Source organism: Ricinus communis, chromosome 2 (genome assembly GCF_019578655.1).
Source record: "Ricinus communis isolate WT05 ecotype wild-type chromosome 2, ASM1957865v1, whole genome shotgun sequence".
NCBI classification, from domain to species: Eukaryota; Viridiplantae; Streptophyta; class Magnoliopsida; order Malpighiales; family Euphorbiaceae; genus Ricinus; species Ricinus communis.
In genome coordinates, this window is record NC_063257.1 from 2,989,487 (window position 1) to 3,011,029 (window position 21,543).

Below are 21,543 nucleotides of genomic sequence, written 5' to 3' on the forward strand. Positions count from 1 at the left end.
TTTCCTTTCCTGAAGGAAAAAAAATAATGGAAGGAAATGATAAAAAGATATATGAAGTAATTGAGATTGATATTATAATTTTTTTTTTTGGATATAACGACATTAATATGCACTATTAGTAAAAAAAAATATTTTATATATTATTTTAGATATAAACATTACATATTTTAAATTTCCATCATTTGATATAACATGTTAGTTAAAGTTAATTCTCATTGATATTATTAAATTTATCCACCATAATAAATAAAAAGATGATACATATATACATAAGTATTTTATATTTTAAATGATTGATACATATTTAATTATTAAAAATTAATAAATATTTTTTAATTATTGATCAATTTGATATATATATGAGAACAATACATCTAAATTAAATTAAAAAAACTTCTTACTTAATAAAATATTTACGTTGTTCCATAATGATAATCATGATATCAACCTTTATATATATATATATATAGTTGACATCATTGATCGTACATCTTTTTCTAAAAGAGGATACAATCGTACATCGTATAAATTTTTATTTTAGAAAATTTAATGATATTTCAACGCGTTTTAAAATTATAGTTATTATAATTAATATTAATATTTTGACGAGCCACCTTTTGCGAATTAAAATTAATCTCAAAATGCCTTTTTCTTTTCCACGTAGCATCTAGTCTCAATACGCAGAAAAAAACATTCGCATCTTGTGTACAACAATCAATGGGAGACTAACTTAGTTCTCAAATTATATGGCTAGGTTGGCCTGTCTCCTCGTTCTCAACTACATTTCAGGATACTCAAGTCTCAACTACAATTCTTCATAGAGTTGAATTACGCGTTCTACATTTTAAAATATAATAGATTTATAAGTTTGATTGGTAAACCTGCAGTCTGCAGCCAATGTGAAACGTATCCAATCAAAACTTCAATGTATATAGTCAAAATTCATGTCCAATTCTCATGCTTTTTTTTATAAAAAAATATTAAATGTTATTACTCTTGTTGAAGCTAAAAATATGCGTTTTTCTGTATCACATTAGCCTTACATGGCAAGTATGAAAAGAAAAGGAGAGGAGTATATATATATACCCCCATATGCATGTTCCATTTGAAATATTGCACTGAAGACAAGATCATAAAACTCTCTCAAGCACCTCCAAAAGCCTCAACAAAAAACTACAACGTATCTCTTTCCATCTTCTTTCCTCTTAGATAATTTCTCATATGGAAGGAACACAACAAATTCTCCCACCCTTGCAACCTCCAACTTATGGAAACGTAGTCACCATTCTCAGCATTGATGGAGGCGGAATAAGAGGTCTTATCCCTACAACGATCTTAAGTTTTTTAGAATCTGAACTTCAGGTAGGTTATACGCATAACTAATATTAACTTGAATCTTCAAAGTAAGTCTTCAATTTTCAATATAAAAAAGTGGATAAAAGAGAGTTCTGTAATGAAAATTTGGAGTTTTTGTTTATCTTCTAAATGAACACGACTATCTATTATATGCAGTCATTACTTCTCTCTTTTTTCTTTTTTATTTACTCTTTTTTTTTTTTTTTTTTTTTTTTTTGCGAAGAGGTTGCCTAAACTTGAATTTTGTGATCCGTTTGGTCACAAATGAGGCGTTCTTATATACAAAGTCCTTCTCATTCTATAAAAAAGGTGGTGTTTAAATATAGAAAATGTCCTTTAATGTACTAACTTTTGATATGGGTTGCAACAATGCAGAAGCTAGATGGTGAGGAAGCAAGAATTGCGGATTACTTTGATGTGATTGCAGGAACAAGTACAGGCGGTCTTGTGACTGCCATGCTAACTGCCCCCGATGAAAATAATCGACCCCTTTTTGCTGCCAAGGATATCAAAGACTTCTACTTAAATCACTGCCCTAAAATATTCCCACAACCCAAGTAATTCAAGTGCACATGCACAAGTAATTTGTTAGTTAATTAACTTAAGTGTTTGTTTGGTTTGAAGCTGATCATTTTTATACAATTCCTTTTTCTGGAACAGATGGCCATTATTTAGTCAAGTTAAAAAGGTGGTGAAAGGAATATCAGGACCAAAATACAACGGTAAGTATCTGCATGGTCTTGTTAGGGAAAAACTAGGAAAGAGAAGATTACATGAGACACTGACAAACATTGTCATTCCGACATTCGACATCAAGCAACTCCAGCCAACTATCTTTTCTAGCTACGAGGTTCAGATTCCATCCAGTTAACTCATTTTCCCATTGTCAATGGTATATACACACCTGAATAAGTTAAACCTAATAATCACTTTTTAAAAAAAAATCTCTTGATGGTTACAGGTTAAGAAACAGCCTAGCTTAGATGCTCTACTCTCCGATATATGCATTTCAACATCGGCAGCGCCAACTTATCTCCCAGCCCATTATTTTGAAACCAAAGAAAAGCAAACAGGGAAAGTTAGAGAATTCAATCTTATAGACGGTGGTGTTGCTGCAAATAATCCGGTATCATATATATGTTTTGATATTGTTGTCAATTGTTTTCCTATTCTTTTTTATTGAAATTCTAGCTAATTAATCTTTAAATTTGTGAATTACCGCAGGCTTTAGTTGCTATAGGTGAAGTGACAAAGGAAATACTTGGAGGAAATTCCGACTTCTTTCCTATAAAGCCAATGGATTATGGGCGGTTTCTGGTTATATCGATAGGAACTGGCTCACCAAAAGCTGCTAGGAAATATAATGCAATTAAAGCATCAAAATGGGGTGTTCTTGGTTGGCTAAACAGTGGTGGTTCTACACCATTGGTTGACGTGTTCACTCAAGCAAGTTCAGATATGGTTGACTATCACCTGTCTGCAGTTTTTCAAGCCCTGCACTCTGAACAGCACTACCTTCGCATTCAGGTATTTTTATCCTTCTTATACAGTCTTCGTTGATAATAATTTGATCGTACCTGAAATCACCTGACTGTAATAAAAACTTTATTGAGAAAGAATAAATAACACTGACATTTGTAATTGGAACATATATATGCAGGATGATACATTAAATGGAAAAGAATCTTCTGTTGATATTGCGACGAAGTCAAATTTGAAAAATCTTGTGAAGATTGGCGAAAGACTATTAAAAAAGCCCGTTTCCAGAGTTAACTTGGAGACCGGCAGGTTCGAGCCAATTGATCAAGGGACTAATGAAGAAGCTCTTGAAAGGTAAGAAAAATTAATTATTTCTATTTCTTTGAAGGTGAGATTTACAACTATCACTTAGCAATAAAAAAAAATTTATCTTGTAGGTTTGCAAGAATACTTTCTGAAGAAAAGCGGCTTCGCCATGTTAGATCACCCCATGGACGACTTTTCGTAAATTCCAAATAATGATGCCATTAAATTGGAGAACTGGTTATTATTCTTTGTTGGTTTAGGATTTAGCTCGATACCCAGAAAAGGGTGTCCAATTGTAAATTTCTTTATTCGTTCACAAACTGTAATTAAAAAATCAATCTTTGCTATGAGATTATTTAAATAAAATTTCATTACCACTTGTGTCTTCTATTTTGCAGTAGATTTTGATTATATCTAATTTGAAAAGCAAAATACTAAGAAAAATAATGACTTGGTTAAAGAAAAAAAAAATTATACATACCTATGCCATACAGAAAAAGTATCTTAAAATATAAATATGTCAAAAAAAAGAAATAGTTAAACTACTTATTAATGGTTCAGTCTAGCCTTATAATATTTAATTCTTATTAAATTAAATTTTTATTAATAAATTATATATAAGATAGGCTATATACTCTTTCCATTTATCTAAAAAAAATCTTTCCAAAGTAATATTTTTAATCTAAAAATCAGTTTTTATTTATATTTCATTTTCATGAAACATTTTATTTTCAAGGCATACTATACGAATGCAATGCCTCGTGTGAAAAGGGATGATTAATTGGTTATCCTTGAGTACAGTGTGGTGTGGGGCAGACATCTTTATCTCCTCCCAAGGTTCATCAAACACCTAACTTTCATCTTCTCGTCTTCCTAGCTAGGGTTAACAAGACCGTTAGATATTGATATAATTTGTCCTTATGAAGTGTGGAGGCTTGTCCTTTTGAATATCATCTCTCTCTGGTTCATTCATCCACCTGTTTGAATCCTATCTTATCTAAATCAAGAGACCGGCTCACGAGTCTTTTTCTTAAATTGTTATTTTTTTAGATTAGCTAAGGGAATTACAATCTTGAGCAGATGAATGCAGATAAAAAGAATGGAAAAACTAAAAGGAGGAATAGTTAATGTTCATCCTTGGTAATGGACCGTTGCTATTGGTATTCATGGCACTGTTAGCGGCGGTATTTGAGGTACCGATAAATATTCGCAACTAATTATTTATGCTAAACGAGAAGCGAGGTTTCCCTAATTTTAACAAAATGCTTAATGATCGTTTAGCATGGTCAAAAATTATATTAAGCTAATGTTATAATTTTTCATATTTCTAGTACTGTATAATGAGTTTTTAATTGATGGGTGATAATCTAAATCTAAATCTAAATCAACTTGAAATATATATGAACCCCAAATAGTATTTGAATTAGAATCATCAAAAGATTAAAAGTCTCAATAAAAAGTATTTTCTAAATAATTTGTCAAAATATTTTTATTGAAAACTTAGACGATATTATTTCACGAATTCCATCCACTATGTATCCAATTATATTACAAGGACAAGGTCATAAGTTATAATTAATTTTTATTGAAAACGTAGGAAAACTCAAAGATTACGCAACACCAGAGCGGAGTATGACACTCCGCTTACATCATGAATCAACCATTATAAAATAAAATCTATTGCCTCCTGAACCTGAGACAGTCTAAAGGAAACCTGTTAGCGTTGAGAGCTTGTCTGTTATAAACATAGTTGATACAAATACATTCCAGTCCTTGCTCAATACATGCTTCGTGCAATCCACAACGTCACCATTAGGAGCAGTGAAACCTTCTTCTTTTATTACTAGTTAAATTTTTTTCAGAGTAACTACTTTTCCATGTGGTGACCTAGTTTCACGGAGTTGCTTCTCCCTTGACAGTAATTTTGCCAACCTACGCAGATCAAATTAGCAAAATCCCATTAGGAAAACAATGTCAAAAATGAAGTTTAAAATGTAGACAAATAATATTATTTTTATCCCTGTTTTTAAACTTACTTTACGAGCGCCTCTTCATTCGTAGCCTTATAAGCAGGCTCAAAGACACCACTGTCCAAATTGACCCGTGCTACTCGTTTCTTAAGCAATTCTTGGCCCACTTTCACAAGATTATTCAAGTTGTCTTCTGTGGCAATATCCACAGAAGACAGATTTCCAGTTAGTGTATCCTCTTGAATTCGGATATAATTTTCTTCAGAGTGAAGAGCTTGGAAAGCAGTGGAGATGTGATAATCAACCATGTCGCTGCTTGCTTGCATAAACACATCCACTAATGGAGTGGAGTGTTCACTAGTTAACCATCCCAACAGACCCCATTTTGCTGCTTCAGTAGCATGATACTTTTCTTCGGATTTTGCTGAACCAGTCCCCAAGGATAACACCAAAAATCGGCTATAGTCTGTTGGCTTTATGGGGAAGAAGTCAAGATTATCCCGGTTAATTTCTTTCATTACAGCATTCATAGCTACCAACGCCTGAAAATAGCAAAGGGTCGAAAAATAAGAATTTTACTGCAGGAGGTCAGGAGTTCGGTTATATCTATTCGATTTGAAAAACTTTTAAAGGTCGAAAGAGAAATATGTTAATTCACACTTGATCTTATAATATTACCGGATTATTAGCAGCTACGCCACCATCAATAAGATCGAATTTTCTCACTTTGCCTGTGGAATCTGTGGTTTCGAAAGTATGAGCAGGAAGATAAGTTGGGGCGGCTGAAGTTGCAATACATATATCCGATAAAAGGGCATTCATGCTTGGATTCTTCTTCACCTGAAATGTAAGGACACAATTACAATCAGAAATCTTGGATTGACAAGAATGGAAGAACCAAATTAGAAAAACTGCTAATTAGTTATACATATGTATATGAACTAGAACCTCGTAGCTGGAGAAGACAGTGGGCTGGAGGCGCTTGATATCAAACGTTGGAATAATAACATGTGCCAATGTCTGATCTAATCGTGTTTCTCCTAATTTTTCCCTGACGACTTCATGTAAATATGCTCCATCATACTTTGGTCCTCTCAGAGACCTGACGAGATTCGTGGCAGGAGCAAAAGCAGACCTGTTTTAACAGAGACCTAACATTAGAAATTCAAAACTAACAAAATTTATAGTGATGTAATGAAACTAACGATAATTAATTATTACGTGTCCTGGGGGAATATTTTAGGACAGTGCTCAAGGTAGAAATCATTGATATCTTTGGCAGCGAATAATGGGCGATTTTGCTCATTTGGTGTTGTTAGCATAGCAGTCACCAGGCCGCCAGTGCTAGTTCCTGCAATAACATCGAAATAATCTGCCAATCTTGCATCCTCTCCATCCAGTTTCTGCACAAGTCGCATAAAAAAAATAACGTACTATAATAAAGTTCTGAGGAACGCAAAAAATTCCATTATCTATAAGTGGTGCTTATCAAATCTGCAGAGAGGTTTGTTTGTACCTGAAGCTCAGACTCTAAAAAGGCAAGCATAGTTCCAGGTATAAGTCCTCTAATTCCACCGCCATCGATGCTAAGAATGGTGACTAAGTTTCCAAAAGTTGGAGGCTGTAGTGGTGACCTTGGAGTGGGTAGGGGCGATGTTGGAGGATCCATAAAAATTAGCTAGATATTATTATTTGAGAAAGAGGTGCTAAAGGTTATATGATGTAACAAAAGAGACGAGATGGGTCCTAATTAAAGTAAGAGACGCAGATAAATCAATTATAATGCTCTGAGAAACTGAGAGCCTTAATTAGGAGAGATGTGAAACGAAAAGAAAGTGTCGAAAACCTTGAAATGTCCAAGGAACTATGGAGCTATATTTATAGACTTCTTGTTTTTTCTTCACTGTAAGTCTTTTGAATTTTTAGCAGTCAATATTGAACTTCTTCAAAGTTGGACCCTTTTGAAATTTAGCACTCGTGCTGCAGCCTACTTCTGGGAATTGCGATTATTATTATTTCTGGTACGTCTTCAAAGTGGATTAGTCGGTAGTTATGTTCTTAGCATGATTCCAATTCACATCTTCTCAGCAACTACAGAGCATGTTGACAAGATCAACGTAATTTCAGAAAAATATTTCTCCGAATTGAAGTTCATGAACAAAAACCACAGTTTTATTAAAAGGGCTATTATTATTTTCAGGCTTTTCCTCACACAATCCAAATAATTATTAGGAGAATTAGAAAGCAATTGTTATCTTCATTAGTTAGTTCATTCCTGTGCCATTTGCATATCTTTCAAAGTTCATATTTAATGTCACGAATTTATTATTGATTCTAATCATACCTATAAATTGATGGAATTAATGATTCCATTATTTTTCTGAGGAAAAAGAAGAAGCTATTACTCCTATTGATAACTCGTAATGGATTGTCAATTGTTTGTTGCTTCCATTCAATTAATCGCTCTTGTTGATGTTATCCAGTTTTATTAACGACATGCAAATACTAAAATGGTCAAAGTTCTACTTTTACAAGTAATCTAACTTTCAACCCGGGTCTTGTTTTAGATATTTTTTATAATTTATTCATGCCAGATACCCACAAAAGTTCATAAATTGTTTAATAATTTTGCTCGATCGTATGTATATTTTTCTTCTTATCTAGAAAGCTTTTCATTTATTTAAAAATTGTTTTTGGTGAATGTAGAAAAGGTTAAATGTATTGCGACGGATACCTGCCAACCTATTCTGTATTTATTCATGCACGTACTTATCATTGCGCAATTTCTTTTTAATCACATACCTTCTAGATAACTCAGATTCGAAACATAATTCTTTCAAACAATTAAACTCTTAAATTAATCAACAATTTAGTAATTCCAAGCCGCCTCTCCTTTCACTTAAATATTGTTTTCCCAGTCCTTGGTTTTTATCTTTTTAAGCTAATAAGAAAAGCATAAATCCCTAAATATAACTATATTTAGAAAATATAAAAGAAAACCTGCTAAATTAAATAAGAAGAAATCGATTCACTACCTTTTAATCATATTACAAATATTTATAATCTATATTCTCTATACTATAAAAGGCCTAAAATACCTTGCTTATGTATCATTGGAAAGTGATTTAATATAAATACGATAATAAGAAAAAATAATATAAAAGTGTGTAAACTATAAAAATAAATCAAAGTGAATTGTCCTACTCTAGTGCTTCTTCATACTACCTCTGCCAAAAGCGATCCTATTATAGGAATAGCTTCCGGCACCCTTATTACAATTTTTAAAGCCCAGTAACCAATTTAATCTCAAAATAAGAAATAATTAAAAGATGTGGTCAATGTAGCAAAAATCACACACTAAATACAGAATGATCATTAAAGACTATCATACTTGCCAACCATCGATGAACTGATCAAATTAACCAACCAAAGTAAGCATGAAAAATGACTCTATTTCGTTATTGTTTGATAATTATCAGTAATTTTTTTATCAAAATCTTATTACAGAATATTAATAAAATAATATTCTTCTTTAATTAGGACGAAAAGCATTTTTATAAGGAAAGAGTACTATATTTCTACCTAAAATAACTATTAAGCAGATACTAAATATAAAAAATGAAATAGATCAACAGAAAACTAAAGTTGATGATCTCTATATCCTGTAGTTCATGTTCTCATGCTTATTTCTGAGGCTATACTTGGTTCAAGTTTATTATTCCCAGATGTATTACTAGCTCATGATGGCTGTTTATTTTTCCAAGAAAAGTCAGCAGGAAAAGAATGTTTCTTATCTCCTTGCTGCTCATTTTAATGATGAAGAACCGGGGCCTCTTATTACATGCTGCGGGTATAATATGTTCAATTTTCTGAATTCTGAGATAGTTTTTTTCACCCATTTATCTTTTTACTTGTTTAATTCTTTTCCTTTTTCTGTAATTTAAAGTTCTGGGACTTTTTCACAGAGTTGTAAATTGCTTAGAAATCTTATTATGGGTGTATAAAGGTTAGGTAGGTCATCTGGCTTGGATAGTTACTAATATGGTAAAATTTGAGAAAAAAGCTGAAGAAAAAGAAAAACTCGAAAACGAGTTTTTATTATGGGTGTAACAGTTATCTCATTGTTCTTTTCCATTTGAAACGCCATGGGGGTGCCAATGAGAATTGACACCAAAATGCTTCCGGATGGAATAATAATTTCTCGGCTTTGGATATGTTCTTTTCAAAGCTTGTTCATAGCATTAATAATATCAACTTGGAGTTCACGGCCTAACCTACTTTATCAGGTCCATTATTGGTTCCGTACTGTGGATCTCATTTATTCATCACCTAACATCTCATGGAAAAATCAGTTAACTACAATTCTCGGTGGACTGTATCCACATCCCTGCCTTGATACAAGCCTCTCCAATAATATTATTTTAACATTGTAAGTTGCCAAATGCTGTTGGGACTCGGGAGCTGTATATCACTCCAGGACAATGAAAAGTCATTGCTTTAAGTAACCTGTTCGTAGTGATATATATTACCATAGATGACGATTTTGGTGGTCGAAGGATGTATGAAATTAACGGTGTCATCAGTTCTGAGTGGCATTTCTACCAGTCAACTCATGTACTTGCAGAGCGTAGAATAAAGATAAAGAATGTGAATATTGGCTTTAGTGCCCATCTCATGATTACTAATTTCCAATTATCAACCAATTAAATCTTTTTATATGACCACTTGATGATTTAGATATTCAGGTATCAACAAATGTAGGTTCACATTATGACAAAACTAATTAAATCTGATACACTTATAATTAAGTTATCAACCAACTTATGACAAAATCTTCATCCACTTGTGTTTAAGCTGTTAAGTAAGCAGCCACCGAGCCGGGAGGATGAGTTGCTAACTTTTCAAAATTTTAGTTGTACTTTTATAATTTTGTTAAAATTATTAATTTAGTTTTTTTTATTTAATTTTATCTTTAGAATTTCTAATTTATTTTTTTAAATTCAATTTAACCCTTTTTAAATTTCGTTTTGATTTTGTCACTATAATTAAGTGCAGTTTTCAAGTATCATAGAGAAGGTTGAATCTTAGTTATTGATTATCGAAACTTATATACCAGTCATGTAGATATGTAATTTGAAACATATCCGTCAATTAAATAAATTTTAACTTACATACTGAATTGATTTAAAAAAAATGGTAATCTAATCAAATACTGCTATAGAGTCTTTCATATTTTTTGTTAAATAATTATATTATATGGTATCTCAAACTTTTAATTTCTGTTATTTTGGTGTTCAAATATTTTTTATAAGTTAAATATTTAAATTTGAAAACGTATTTCATTTTTTTCTCTCTCTTTCTCCATATTTATTTTTTTATATATCTACAAGTGCAACTCTTCTTCAAATGTAATAGTTTTAATAACTATATTATTAAATAGTTAATTTTAAAATTTTAAATCACTAGTTCCTCAACACCCAATATCAACCCATCAAAAATACATTCACCATGTTCTTTTTTTATTTAAATTAATCTTGAACTTGGAGATGGCTTGTATATGAAGTGAGATTATATAATGTGGCTAGTTTATTTAATAAATGTGGGTCCAAATCTTTCTCAATCAGTACTTCAATGACCTTAGATCAGCTAAAAAAGCTCTCAAATGTCTTAAAATTTAACTACTTAATTAAATAAAAATAATATCAAATATTAAAGTAGCAAAAATTAAAACACTCGAAACGCTACTTACGTAATGTTTCTTTTCCTTATAGCTTAAAAAAAATAGCAGCGTATTTAAAGAAAGGAAAAAGAAATCTTTTAAATTTTAACTAAACTTTAATTATATAACTTAATATATGTGATTAGCTTGCCTAATTGATTATTGAACGAATTCTTAATACAAGTTCTCATGGACCGCCTGTGCATGAAACAAGTTATAAGTAATTACAAGTCATTGGGAAAATGACTGTTGATCGGACCGAGTTAAGGCCTAAGCCCGAGTTTCATGATTAATCCACTTTAAAGCCTTTGAATTTAGCACAGTAACAACCGATTTAACCAAGGCAAATTTTCAAAGACACTCTAAGATTAATAAAAAAAAATCGGTAAGTAAATATTTCCTTTTTAAAAAAATATTAAATTTTATAGTGTAATTATTTTTTAATTATTTTTGTTGTTTTTTAAGAATTAAAAAAAAATACTCAAAACTGTTGTCTAAAAAAACTATATTTTTTATATTTTAATATAATAAAAATAAAAAAATAATTTAAATTTGAGAAAATAGTAAAAAGAATTAATATTTCTATGATATTTTCCCTTTAATCAAATACTCTTAAATAAATCCTTTATCTAAATACTCAATTCTTATTTATCAGAGAAAAACGTGTTGAATCAATGTTATCAAAGATTACTTGGATATGCGGTGCCATTTTTAATTAGGCTTAATTTATCCAAAACTATCGAGTCAATATATTGAATCATTGCTATATACGTCACTTTAATTGCTGCAAATTCTCTGCTTCCTTCCCTAATTTAACCGAGCAGTATATGTTAGGCCTTCTGGTAGAAAAATCTAAACTTTATCACGTTTTAATTATTATGTTCATTTTCTTTTATTTTAGTAAATAAATTAAAAATATAAATATTTTGACAATTTTAACTAAATACAAAGCTCATCAAAATGTGACGTGATAACACATTAATCTTTAAAATACAAAGAGTTTATATAATACCTCATTTACCATCTTGAAAACTAAAGTTATAATCTTTAATAATAGTAAAATAAAAATTTAAATTTATACGTCGGATATTAGTAAAATTAAAGTTTATCCATGCATAATCTATTTGTAAAATATTATTTTTCAATTGGGAAAGGTGCATTGTTGCTCCTATCATCTAGTGTGAGGAGCGGATTAGACCCTAAATTATTTTTCAGCATCAATAAGTCCTTAAACTCTGTAATTTATGCCCCTCCCTTGACAGAAGGTTGAATTGCCGTTAAATTCAAGTGACATGGCAATCCTCTTTATCAAAAAAAAAAACAAAAACTCACCGTAAATAATGTGCCAATATACTATAATTGATGTGTCAATATATAACTGGTTAGAAATGTCCATCCGCGGATTAAAAAAATAAAATTAATAATGTTTATTAAAAATTAAAAGAAAGCATAGTTACATATTTTCAACCTTCACCTTCGCCACTACACTACCACCACCACCATCATCATAGTCTTTCCAACATCCACAACAAGCACAACTTTCCTTCACTTCACCACCTTCAATGGCAAACCAAAACTCAATCTTCCCAATAAAACCAAAACCGATATCCAAAATCCCCACAATGCAAATAATGATATTCCTTCAAATCCCTAAATTGATCTCTTCAAATCTCTAACTTGATCTTTTGAACTCCCTCTTCTCTTACTCCATCTCCAACATTGTTTTCTCAAGTGCCACTAAAGCTTTCATTTTGGCTATACTAGTTGCAGCAATAGGACCTATGCCATTACCTTTCCAAAGAGTGTTTGTGGTTTGCAATTTTACTGACTCCATAAAAGGGCTTCGTGCTCTCTTTTTTAAAATCAGAGAGGTTTGGAACTGAGTGTGCAAGAGGATTCTCTGATTGCATTCTCCTCGCAGAACTGGGGTTCTTCTCTTCTTGTTCTTCGTGTTCTTCGCAGAAGTGATTCTGTAGTTCATTTCTTGTTTTTCTTTAATGGATCGAATTCAAGACCTGAGCTTTGACTGTTTTTAGTTGGAAGAACGTAAGTTTTATGACTGGGGATCTGCTGAGTTTGGAATTTGAAGATGGCTGGGTTTAGGATCCTTTAATGGATCAGATTCAAGACCTGTACAAATTACAGAGTTTGCGGGTTTGGGATTTTCATTTTTGTATAGTTGGGGACGACGCTGACAAAGTGGTGTGAAATGGGATAGGAATGGGAAGGTTAGGTGTTTTAGAGAAAGCTTGTTATTGATATGGCGGTAGTGGTGGTTGTTGTGGATGGTATATAAACGATGAAGGTGGTGGTGGAGTCAGTAGCAGCAGTGATAGTCAATAGTCAATAAGGGTGAAAATAATTATTGTAATTTCTTTTATTCTAATGAAAATTATTTAATGTTATATTCCACATCATTATTTTTTTATATTTTTTTATATTTAATTTTTAACGGACTTAGTCTCTATTAGATTTTAAGATGGAAGAGGCCCATAGATTACATGATTTTGATAGTTTAAGGGCTTATTTGCAATGAAAAATAGTTTAAGGGCTAATTCGCTCTTCGCATCAAATGTTAGGTGAAAAAATGCACCTCATCCTTTTCCAATTTAGTTATTTATTGTATCAATACAATTATTTAATTTTGACTAAAAAATAACTAATTTAATTTGGTTAGATCTTATTAAATAGTGAATGAAGTGTCATATGGGTTCATGTATTTTAACAACGAAAACTAACAAGTGTTTTAATTTGTATAATATAGATATATCAGTAATTTTTAACTGACTTAATAAGTCAGTCATGATTACTAAAATGTTTATACTTTTAAATAAATTTACCAAAGTTAGAAAAATTGGATATAATCATTAAAACTCTATAAGACTTATATTTTTTTTTTTATATACACAATAATTCAGTTATGAATATATTGATAATTGTATGTGTTTGATTTGGAAATCTCCTAGATATCTGCAATGAAACAAATTAAAAATTCAGGTATTGTATATGGAAAACTACTATGATACTTGGGTTAGCATAAGAGCGAAGGCTGAGGTAAAATGTATAAAATGTGATAATTGCATTATCTGGCAAATGAGACTAGAATGAATATTTAAAGTGTGGGTGTAAGTAAAACCAGACAGGAATAGCAGTCTCCGAAATAGGCGGAATGGAGCACGTTAGTCCTATTTCTTCAAGTGTCGTGGGTGTACGCTTATTGACCGAGAACGCAATCTTTTTAGGGATGGTATCGAGATGAATAGGCTATCCGATGATATAATAGACGAACTAGTATGCGGCTTTAGAAAATCCCCTTGGTGTATTGTATATGGAAAACTACTATGATACTTGGGTTAGCATAAGAGCGAAGGCCGAGGTAAAATGTATAAAATGTGATAATTGCATTATCCGGCAAATGAGACTAGAATGAATATTTAAAGTGTGGGTGTAAGTAAAACCAAACAGGGAATAGCAGTCCTCCGAAATAGGCGGAATGGAGCACGTTAGTCCTATTTCTTCAAGTGTCGTGGGTGTACGCTTATTGACCGAGAACGCAATCTTTTTAGGGATGGTATCGAGATGAATAGGCTATCCGATGATATAATAGACGAACTACCGTATACGGCTTTAGAAAATCCCCGCCAGGTATTGTATATGGAAAACTACTATGATACTTGGGTTAGCATAAGAGCGAAGATTGAGGTAAAATGTATAAAATGTGATAATTGCATTATCTGGCAAATAAGACTAGAATGAATATTTAAAGTGTGGGTGTAAGTAAAACCAGACAGGAATAGCAGTCTCCGAAATAGGCGGAATGGAGCACGTTAGTCCTATTTCTTCAAGTGTCGTGGGTGTACGCTTATTGACCGAGAACGCAATCTTTTTAGGGATGGTATCGAGATGAATAGGCTATCCGATGATATAATAGACGAACTAGTCGTATCCGGCTTTAGAAAATCCCCTTGGTGTATTGTATATGGAAAACTACTATGATACTTGGGTTAGCATAAGAGCGAAGGCTGAGGTAAAATGTATAAAATGTGATAATTGCATTATCTGGCAAATGAGACTAGAATGAATATTTAAAGTGTGGGTGTAAGTAAAACCAGACAGGAATAGCAGTCTCCGAAATAGGCGGAATGGAGCACGTTAGTCCTATTTCTTCAAGTGTCGTGGGTGTACGCTTATTGACCGAGAACGCAATCTTTTTAGGGATGGTATCGAGATGAATAGGCTATCCGATGATATAATAGACGAACTAGCTGTGTCTGGCTTTAGAAAATCCCCTTGGTGTATTGTATATGGAAAACTACTATGATACTTGGGTTAGCATAAGAGCGAAGATTGAGGTAAAATGTATAAAATGTGATAATTGCATTATCTGGCAAATGAGACTAGAATGAATATTTAAAGTGTGGGTGTAAGTAAAACCAGACAGGAATAGCAGTCTCCGAAATAGGCGGAATGGAGCACGTTAGTCCTATTTCTTCAAGTGTCGTGGGTGTACGCTTATTGACCGAGAACGCAATCTTTTTAGGGATAGTATCGAGATGAATAGGCTATCCGATGATATAATAGACGAACTAGCTGTGTCTGGCTTTAGAAAATCCCCGCCAGGTATTGTATATGGAAAACTACTATGATACTTGGGTTAGCATAAGAGCGAAGATTGAGGTAAAATGTATAAAATGTGATAATTGCATTATCTGGCAAATGAGACTAGAATGAATATTTAAAGTGTGGGTGTAAGTAAAACCAGACAGGAATAGCAGTCTCGGAGCACGTTAGTCCTATTTCTTCAAGTGTCGTGGGGTGTACGCTTATTGATATAATAGACGAACTCGCTGTGTCTGGCTTTAGAAAATCCCTGCCTGGTATGTATCAAATAGATTTATATATTAAAATAAATGGTTGCACGTTTCTGAGTGTTTTGGCCAATGCTCCAACTCCAAGTTTAAATAATGCATTGTTTTCTTCATCCGAGAGATGTCCTGTGGTCACATCACGTACAATGCTTTTCCACTTCTGCTTTCCGTGACTGGAATGTCTTATACATTTAAAGCATTAATCTTGAATAACTAAATCATCAACTCAGCATCGGATTGGCGTACGATAATTCGATGTTATCATCAATTCTAATAATATAATAGTATAGTAACCAAATGGCTCTGTTCTAAATATTGATATACATATACGTACGTACCCTTTTATAATAATGTCCAACACCAATGAGCACATACTGAGGCAGGAAAGTTTTACATTGCACACAACAAAGTCTCTAAATACTAGAATTTGTAATCTAGGGAATTAAATTGAAACTAATTAATTAATTAATTTTAGTATCCATCAAAACAATAACCTAATTTTGGTATCATTCCCATCTTAATTCTTCTTTTTTGTCTTTTTCTTTTTTGGGTTCACTTTTTTTCTTTAATCTTTTCTTTTAGTTTTAGTTTTTTGGTTTACTTTATTCCCATCTTAATGCTTCTCGGATCATCCAATCACATTCTAACCTACAATTCATGTGCATGCATGGGTTGCAGTCGTACCTACTAGTATTAGTATTCTTTGATGTCAAAGATGAAAGCCACACGGTTCAAAACGTTTACATTTTCAATTCATTGTTTAAGTTATAAACTTTCATGAAATCCAAATTTGAACCACATCCAAGAACATAAACTTCTGGTCAAATTCGATGACGATTCATATCATTAACTCACATTGCTAGGACATGGAATTAAAATGAAAGTACAAGGTCTATAAATACCCATCTTCAGAAGAATCTCAATTCATCACGAATTAAGCTATTTTCCAAGGCTCTAGCTCAAGTTTCTCTCCGGAATCAAACACGTTTTATATTTCTGCCTCCATCTCAAGACTTTAAAATCTTACAAGTCTAGAATTTTCACCCCAAGACTATTCCATTTCTTTCTTAGACATACTTCCTATCCTTATTTAGTACATCAAACCTATTAATATTCCTCATGGAAGGAACAAATGCCCACCTTCAAGCTCCAACTTATGGAAATCTGGTTACCATCCTCAGCATTGACGGGGGTGGAATAAGAGGCATAATTCCTGGAACCATCCTTAGCTTTCTCGAATCTGAATTTCAGGTATAATAAATTGCAAAGTTTCTTGTTCAGTACTATGTACATGTGTCTCAGCTTTCCTCTTGGCAAAACTTGCCTACAATATATGTATTACATTTCATTAATAAATGAAAGCTACATGTATTAGTATTATATCCATCCGACACAAAAAATGCCACCTGTGCTAGATGTATTGACCCTCCTATATATAGGGGTTGGTATAATACAATAAATATAATGAGTACGTATGGCCTCTAGCCAAAGTCAAATGCATGAAAGTGTTATGCATACACAAAGGGCTTTACGTAGTTTAATTCTGATTACTTTATCTGACGAGAACTAAAAGATATGTTTTCCTTTTTCAAATTTTAATGTGTATGATTTAGAAATTGGATGGTGAGGATGCAAGAATTGCAGACTATTTCGACGTGATCACGGGAACGAGTACAGGTGGTCTAGTGACTGCAATGCTTGCTAGCCCAAATGAGAAGAATCGCCCCATTTTTGCTGCAAAGGATATCAACGAATTCTACCTCAATGAGTGTCCTAAGATCTTCCCACAACACCGTTTCCAATTATTTGCTCAGGTATCCAAGGTGATAAAAGCTATAGCAGGACCGAAATATGATGGGAAATATCTGCATAACCTTGTGAAGGAGAAACTAGGAAATACAAGATTGAACCAGACATTGACCAATGTCATCATCCCAACATTTGATATAAAAAAACTTCAGCCTACCATCTTCTCCAGCTTTCAGGTTTACTGTGTTCTTCACTTAATTAAATTACCATCAGGTTTATTGTGGTTCTACCCTATAATTATGTTCAAGCCTAATTTTATCGACTTGTCTTGCCATTTATTTTTGACTAGGTTAAGAATAATTCATCCTTAAATGCTCGACTCTCAGACATATGCATTTCAACTTCCGCTGCACCAACTTATCTTCCAGCTCATTATTTTAAAACCAAAGAAGAGAAGACAGGAAAAGTGAGAGATTTCAACCTTATTGATGGTGGTGTTGCTGCAAATAATCCGGTATACAAAACATCAAACCCATTCTTAATTATACTAACTCTCTCTTTTCCTTTGATGGCAATTCAACTTAATTAATACTAATAATCTTGTCATCAGACTTTGGTTGCTTTGGGAGAAGTGACAAAGGAAATAATCAAGGGAAGCCAAGATTTCTTTCCTATAAAGCCGATGGACTATGGTAGATTTCTAGTCATATCCTTAGGTACTGGGGCACCAAAAGCTGAAGAAAAATATACTGCTGATAAGGCTGCTAAATGGGGCGTATTGGGTTGGTTAACAGCCAACGGTTCCACACCTTTAGTCGATGTGTTTACTCATGCCAGTGCTGACATGGTAGATTTGCACATTTCTGAACTTTTTCAAGCCCTTCACTGCGAAAAAAACTATCTCAGAATTCAGGTATACATTTAAATCATTTGATACTTTGGATTGCTCTTTTTTTTTTCGCTTCTTTCACTTTTTGGTCAAAGCAAATATATATCAATGCAAATCAATGTACGTGCAGGACGATACATTAAACAAGACAGTTTCTTCTGTAGATATCGCCACAAAATCGAACCTGGATGAACTTGTGAAAACTGGTGAAAGGCTGTTGAAGAAACCAGTTTCAAGAATAAACTTAGAGAATGGAATATTTGAGCCTTGTAGTAAGGAGACTAACGAAGAAGCTCTTATAAGATTTGCTAAACTGCTATCTGAAGAGAGGCGACTTCGCCATGCTAAGTCACCTCATGGACAAGCTGCAAATTTTAAATAATGATACCAGGATTTGGATTCTCCAATTTGGGGAATCATGTACAGGACGTTACAAGCTAAACAACCTTAAAATATATGATTCTGTATTGGTCACACTATGCTAGAATAAGTGTCTAAAGGGATACAAGTTGTATAATGTTTCCTCTCTTTTCTTTTAATTTTCTTTTATTTAAATTCTTTGGATTTGTAAGTCAAATAATCAATCCATTTATACAAATGTGGTTCTAATAAAATTCTTTTACTACAGGATTAGGGTTTCTCTCTCTCTCTCTCTCTCTCTCTCTCTCTCTGAGCTAGTATTAGATCATTATTTAGGTTTAGATGATCACTAATCCTGGAGTTCATATATTATATCTCTTTATTTCTCGGATGGACAAAATGTTGCTATTCGATATCCTTAAACATCAAAAGGTTTGTAATGTAAGTCTTCCTACAAAATAAAGTGTAGACAATTGCACTCCATGTGTTATTGTTTTTATGTATAAATTCATGATAATGGCAAAAGAAAAAAAGAAAAAAGAAATCGAATTACAAAGGTGAATGCGTGATAGACGTGGAAAATTACTCATATAAAAAGAATAACTTCATTTGTTTGTTTGATTTTGTCTCAGAATCCAGAAAGCCAATCCAAAGATGTGTAATTAGGCTGGTGATATTTTGATTTATTACTTTTACTTCGTAATAGCTTTCATAACACTTCCCCTTTCCTAACACTACGTACGGATAAGGGAAATGGAGGGGAAGGAAGGAGAAATTACTAGTTCTTGTTTGACATTTATTTTTATTTTTTTTTGAAAATGAAAAAGCAAGGAGAGGAATAAAGCAATTCACTCACATTCTCTTTTTCATATGAATTGAAATAAATTACATTTTAAATTCGAGTGTAAATGATGAAAAAGGAAGAAGAAATCAAGATTGAAATGGTTGAACCACACCATATTTTCATCTACTCAACCGTTTCTTATAGTATAGCTAGAGTCCAAGAATGATATGTAACGGGTCGACTTGGTTCAACTGATCCATGCAGCTTGTAGCTGGTGGTTGATAGTTGATAGCTGGTGGCTGATAAATTAAACCGTTTGGTAGAATTTTATTAGCGGTTGCTATTAATATTGTTAAATGATAATTGAATGTATAATTTATCGTTAAATATATTTTAGTTGTTCAGTAAGAAACAGCTATCACTTGTATTAAACCTCTGAACTAAACACCCTCAACATGTAACTTTCTTTTCATGAAATTGAAAAAGTAAAATAAAAGGGCTGGGAGAAGTGTTACATACCTAAACGTATATAATTAAATGATTTTATATCTTTGGTTAATCCATTATCTGGGTATATTTTTATCATTCAATCCGTTTATATTACCATTGTTATATTTATTATCATTTACAGTACTTCGTTTTTATTTGAAGGGCAGCTATGTTTGATAAATATGCATTTAGTTCAATCGAATGGCAATCACATATTAACTCTACATGTATAAGTTGACATACTTTATTTTTATTTTTTTGTCTTTTAAATTACTGTACATTTTTTATAATTCTTAATCTCAAAAAATTTTAACACACTTCAAGACGATTGTAAATTATAATGACTTTAATTAAATATTATTTCGCCGCCTTTTCTGAAATAAAATTAATCTCAAATGCCACTGAATTTCGATGCAACATCTGAGAATGTAATATAAGACCATTCGAATATTGAGCACATCATTATATACTGGACTAACTCGGTGCTCAAATAAAAGGGTAGGATTGGTCAGTAGTCTCATTCGGGGGGCCTTCGTTCTCAACTATAATTCAGAACACTCAAGTCTCAACTGCAATTCTTCATTGCCTAATTTTATCGCTTGATTGGTGAACCTGCAGGCTGCAGCCAATCTGAAACGTATCCAAGCAAAACTTCAATATATATAGTCAAGATTTCTGTCGAACATCTCATGCTATATATATAACAGACTAACTAAAGTTTATTAATCTTATTTAAGCTTAAAGGAGTTAGAGATCTCATGTTAGTATATCCAATTTGGTCTTTCTATTTTGGGAAGCAGCATGTTATCTGTATTTGATATAATTAATGCACTGAAGACAAGATCAGAGAATTCTCTGTAGCAGCTTTATCTCCTAGATTATTTCCTAAACCGGTTATGCCTCAGTACAGTATGGGTCAGGCATCTCTGTCCCCTTCCAAGTTCCATCAAACACCTAAGGCCTAATTTTCTTTCCCTCTCCTTGTTAGGTTTAAAGAGGACCATTAGCTAGCTACAGGATTGGATAGACATTTTCATCTTAAAAGCAGGAGGGGAAAGGCGAGTTACAGATATAATAAAATTTGTCGTTTTGAAAATGATCTCTCTCTCTCCTTTAAAAAAAGAAAAAAGAAAATAATCTATATAAATAAGTAAGGAAATGATTCATTCTCAATATGTAGTTTTTTTTTTCTTTCTAATAATTGTTTTAGATTGGGTGAGGAGATAGAATCTTGAGTAAATGAATGCAGAAAAAAAAGGACAAAATAATTATAAAAAAATATTTAAATTTGGTATACATATTTTTACCTATACACTAAATAATAGATGATTAATATATATTTACATATCAATCATTTTTAATATCAAAATGTAAAACTTTCTTACATACGTGTAACTTTTCTATTAATTATATTATATATACCAAATTTAGGTAAATTTTTTTTATAATTATAAGAGGAGGAATATGAGATATTTTAAAATCTCTTATTAAAATTTTAAATTTATATTTTAAAAATTGTATCTTTTTTTTTTAAAATTATATTTAGGATAATAGCTCTATATAAAACTGAAAAT

General features: G+C 32.2%; 3 protein-coding genes across 3 annotated transcripts; 2 read left to right on the forward strand and 1 right to left on the reverse strand.

Moving 5' to 3' along the window:
• The first annotated feature begins 1,012 nt into the window (after positions 1–1,012).
• On the forward strand, positions 1,013–3,526 carry LOC8278911 (patatin-like protein 2). Its single transcript, XM_015718774.3, has 7 exons — positions 1,013–1,362; positions 1,732–1,913; positions 2,017–2,206; positions 2,318–2,482; positions 2,581–2,883; positions 3,017–3,189; positions 3,273–3,526. The coding sequence occupies exons 1-7, from the start codon at positions 1,222–1,224 to the stop codon at positions 3,352–3,354; spliced, it is 1,236 nt and encodes a 411-aa protein (XP_015574260.2). The 5' UTR covers positions 1,013–1,221; the 3' UTR covers positions 3,355–3,526.
• Positions 3,527–4,706: 1,180 nt separating this feature from the next.
• On the reverse strand, positions 4,707–6,970 carry LOC8278910 (patatin-like protein 2). The gene is made up of 6 exons (XM_048371452.1): positions 6,628–6,970; positions 6,333–6,514; positions 6,060–6,246; positions 5,790–5,951; positions 5,178–5,653; positions 4,707–5,073 (listed from the first exon to the last, which is right to left on the reverse strand). Exons 1-6 carry the CDS (start codon positions 6,778–6,780, stop codon positions 4,989–4,991), a joined length of 1,245 nt encoding a protein of 414 aa, XP_048227409.1. The 5' UTR covers positions 6,781–6,970; the 3' UTR covers positions 4,707–4,988.
• A 9,086-nt stretch (positions 6,971–16,056) lies between these two features.
• On the forward strand, positions 16,057–18,976 carry LOC8278908 (patatin-like protein 2). Its single transcript, XM_002510209.4, has 5 exons — positions 16,057–16,949; positions 17,312–17,683; positions 17,797–17,961; positions 18,058–18,360; positions 18,467–18,976. Exons 1-5 carry the CDS (start codon positions 16,818–16,820, stop codon positions 18,716–18,718), a joined length of 1,224 nt encoding a protein of 407 aa, XP_002510255.1. The 5' UTR covers positions 16,057–16,817; the 3' UTR covers positions 18,719–18,976.
• The last annotated feature ends 2,567 nt before the right edge of the window (positions 18,977–21,543 follow it).

Excerpts from the sequence above, each read along its gene's own strand:
- LOC8278908 (XM_002510209.4), top strand. The coding sequence starts at position 16,818 with ATGGAAGGAACAAATGCCCACCTTCAAGCTCCAACTTATGGAAATCTG. Across the intron at positions 17,684-17,796 it reads CCATCTTCTCCAGCTTTCAG|GTTAAGAATAATTCATCCTT; the intron begins GTTTACTGTGTT and ends ATTTTTGACTAG. Across the intron at positions 18,361-18,466 it reads AAAACTATCTCAGAATTCAG|GACGATACATTAAACAAGAC; the intron begins GTATACATTTAA and ends ATGTACGTGCAG.
- LOC8278910 (XM_048371452.1), bottom strand. The coding sequence starts at position 6,780 with ATGGATCCTCCAACATCGCCCCTACCCACTCCAAGGTCACCACTACAG. Across the intron at positions 6,247-6,332 it reads AAAATATTCCCCCAGGACAC|GTCTGCTTTTGCTCCTGCCA; the intron begins GTAATAATTAAT and ends CTGTTAAAACAG. Across the intron at positions 5,074-5,177 it reads AATGAAGAGGCGCTCGTAAA|GTTGGCAAAATTACTGTCAA; the intron begins GTAAGTTTAAAA and ends TGATCTGCGTAG.
- LOC8278911 (XM_015718774.3), top strand. The coding sequence starts at position 1,222 with ATGGAAGGAACACAACAAATTCTCCCACCCTTGCAACCTCCAACTTAT. Across the intron at positions 1,363-1,731 it reads TTTTAGAATCTGAACTTCAG|AAGCTAGATGGTGAGGAAGC; the intron begins GTAGGTTATACG and ends GCAACAATGCAG. Across the intron at positions 3,190-3,272 it reads AATGAAGAAGCTCTTGAAAG|GTTTGCAAGAATACTTTCTG; the intron begins GTAAGAAAAATT and ends TTTATCTTGTAG.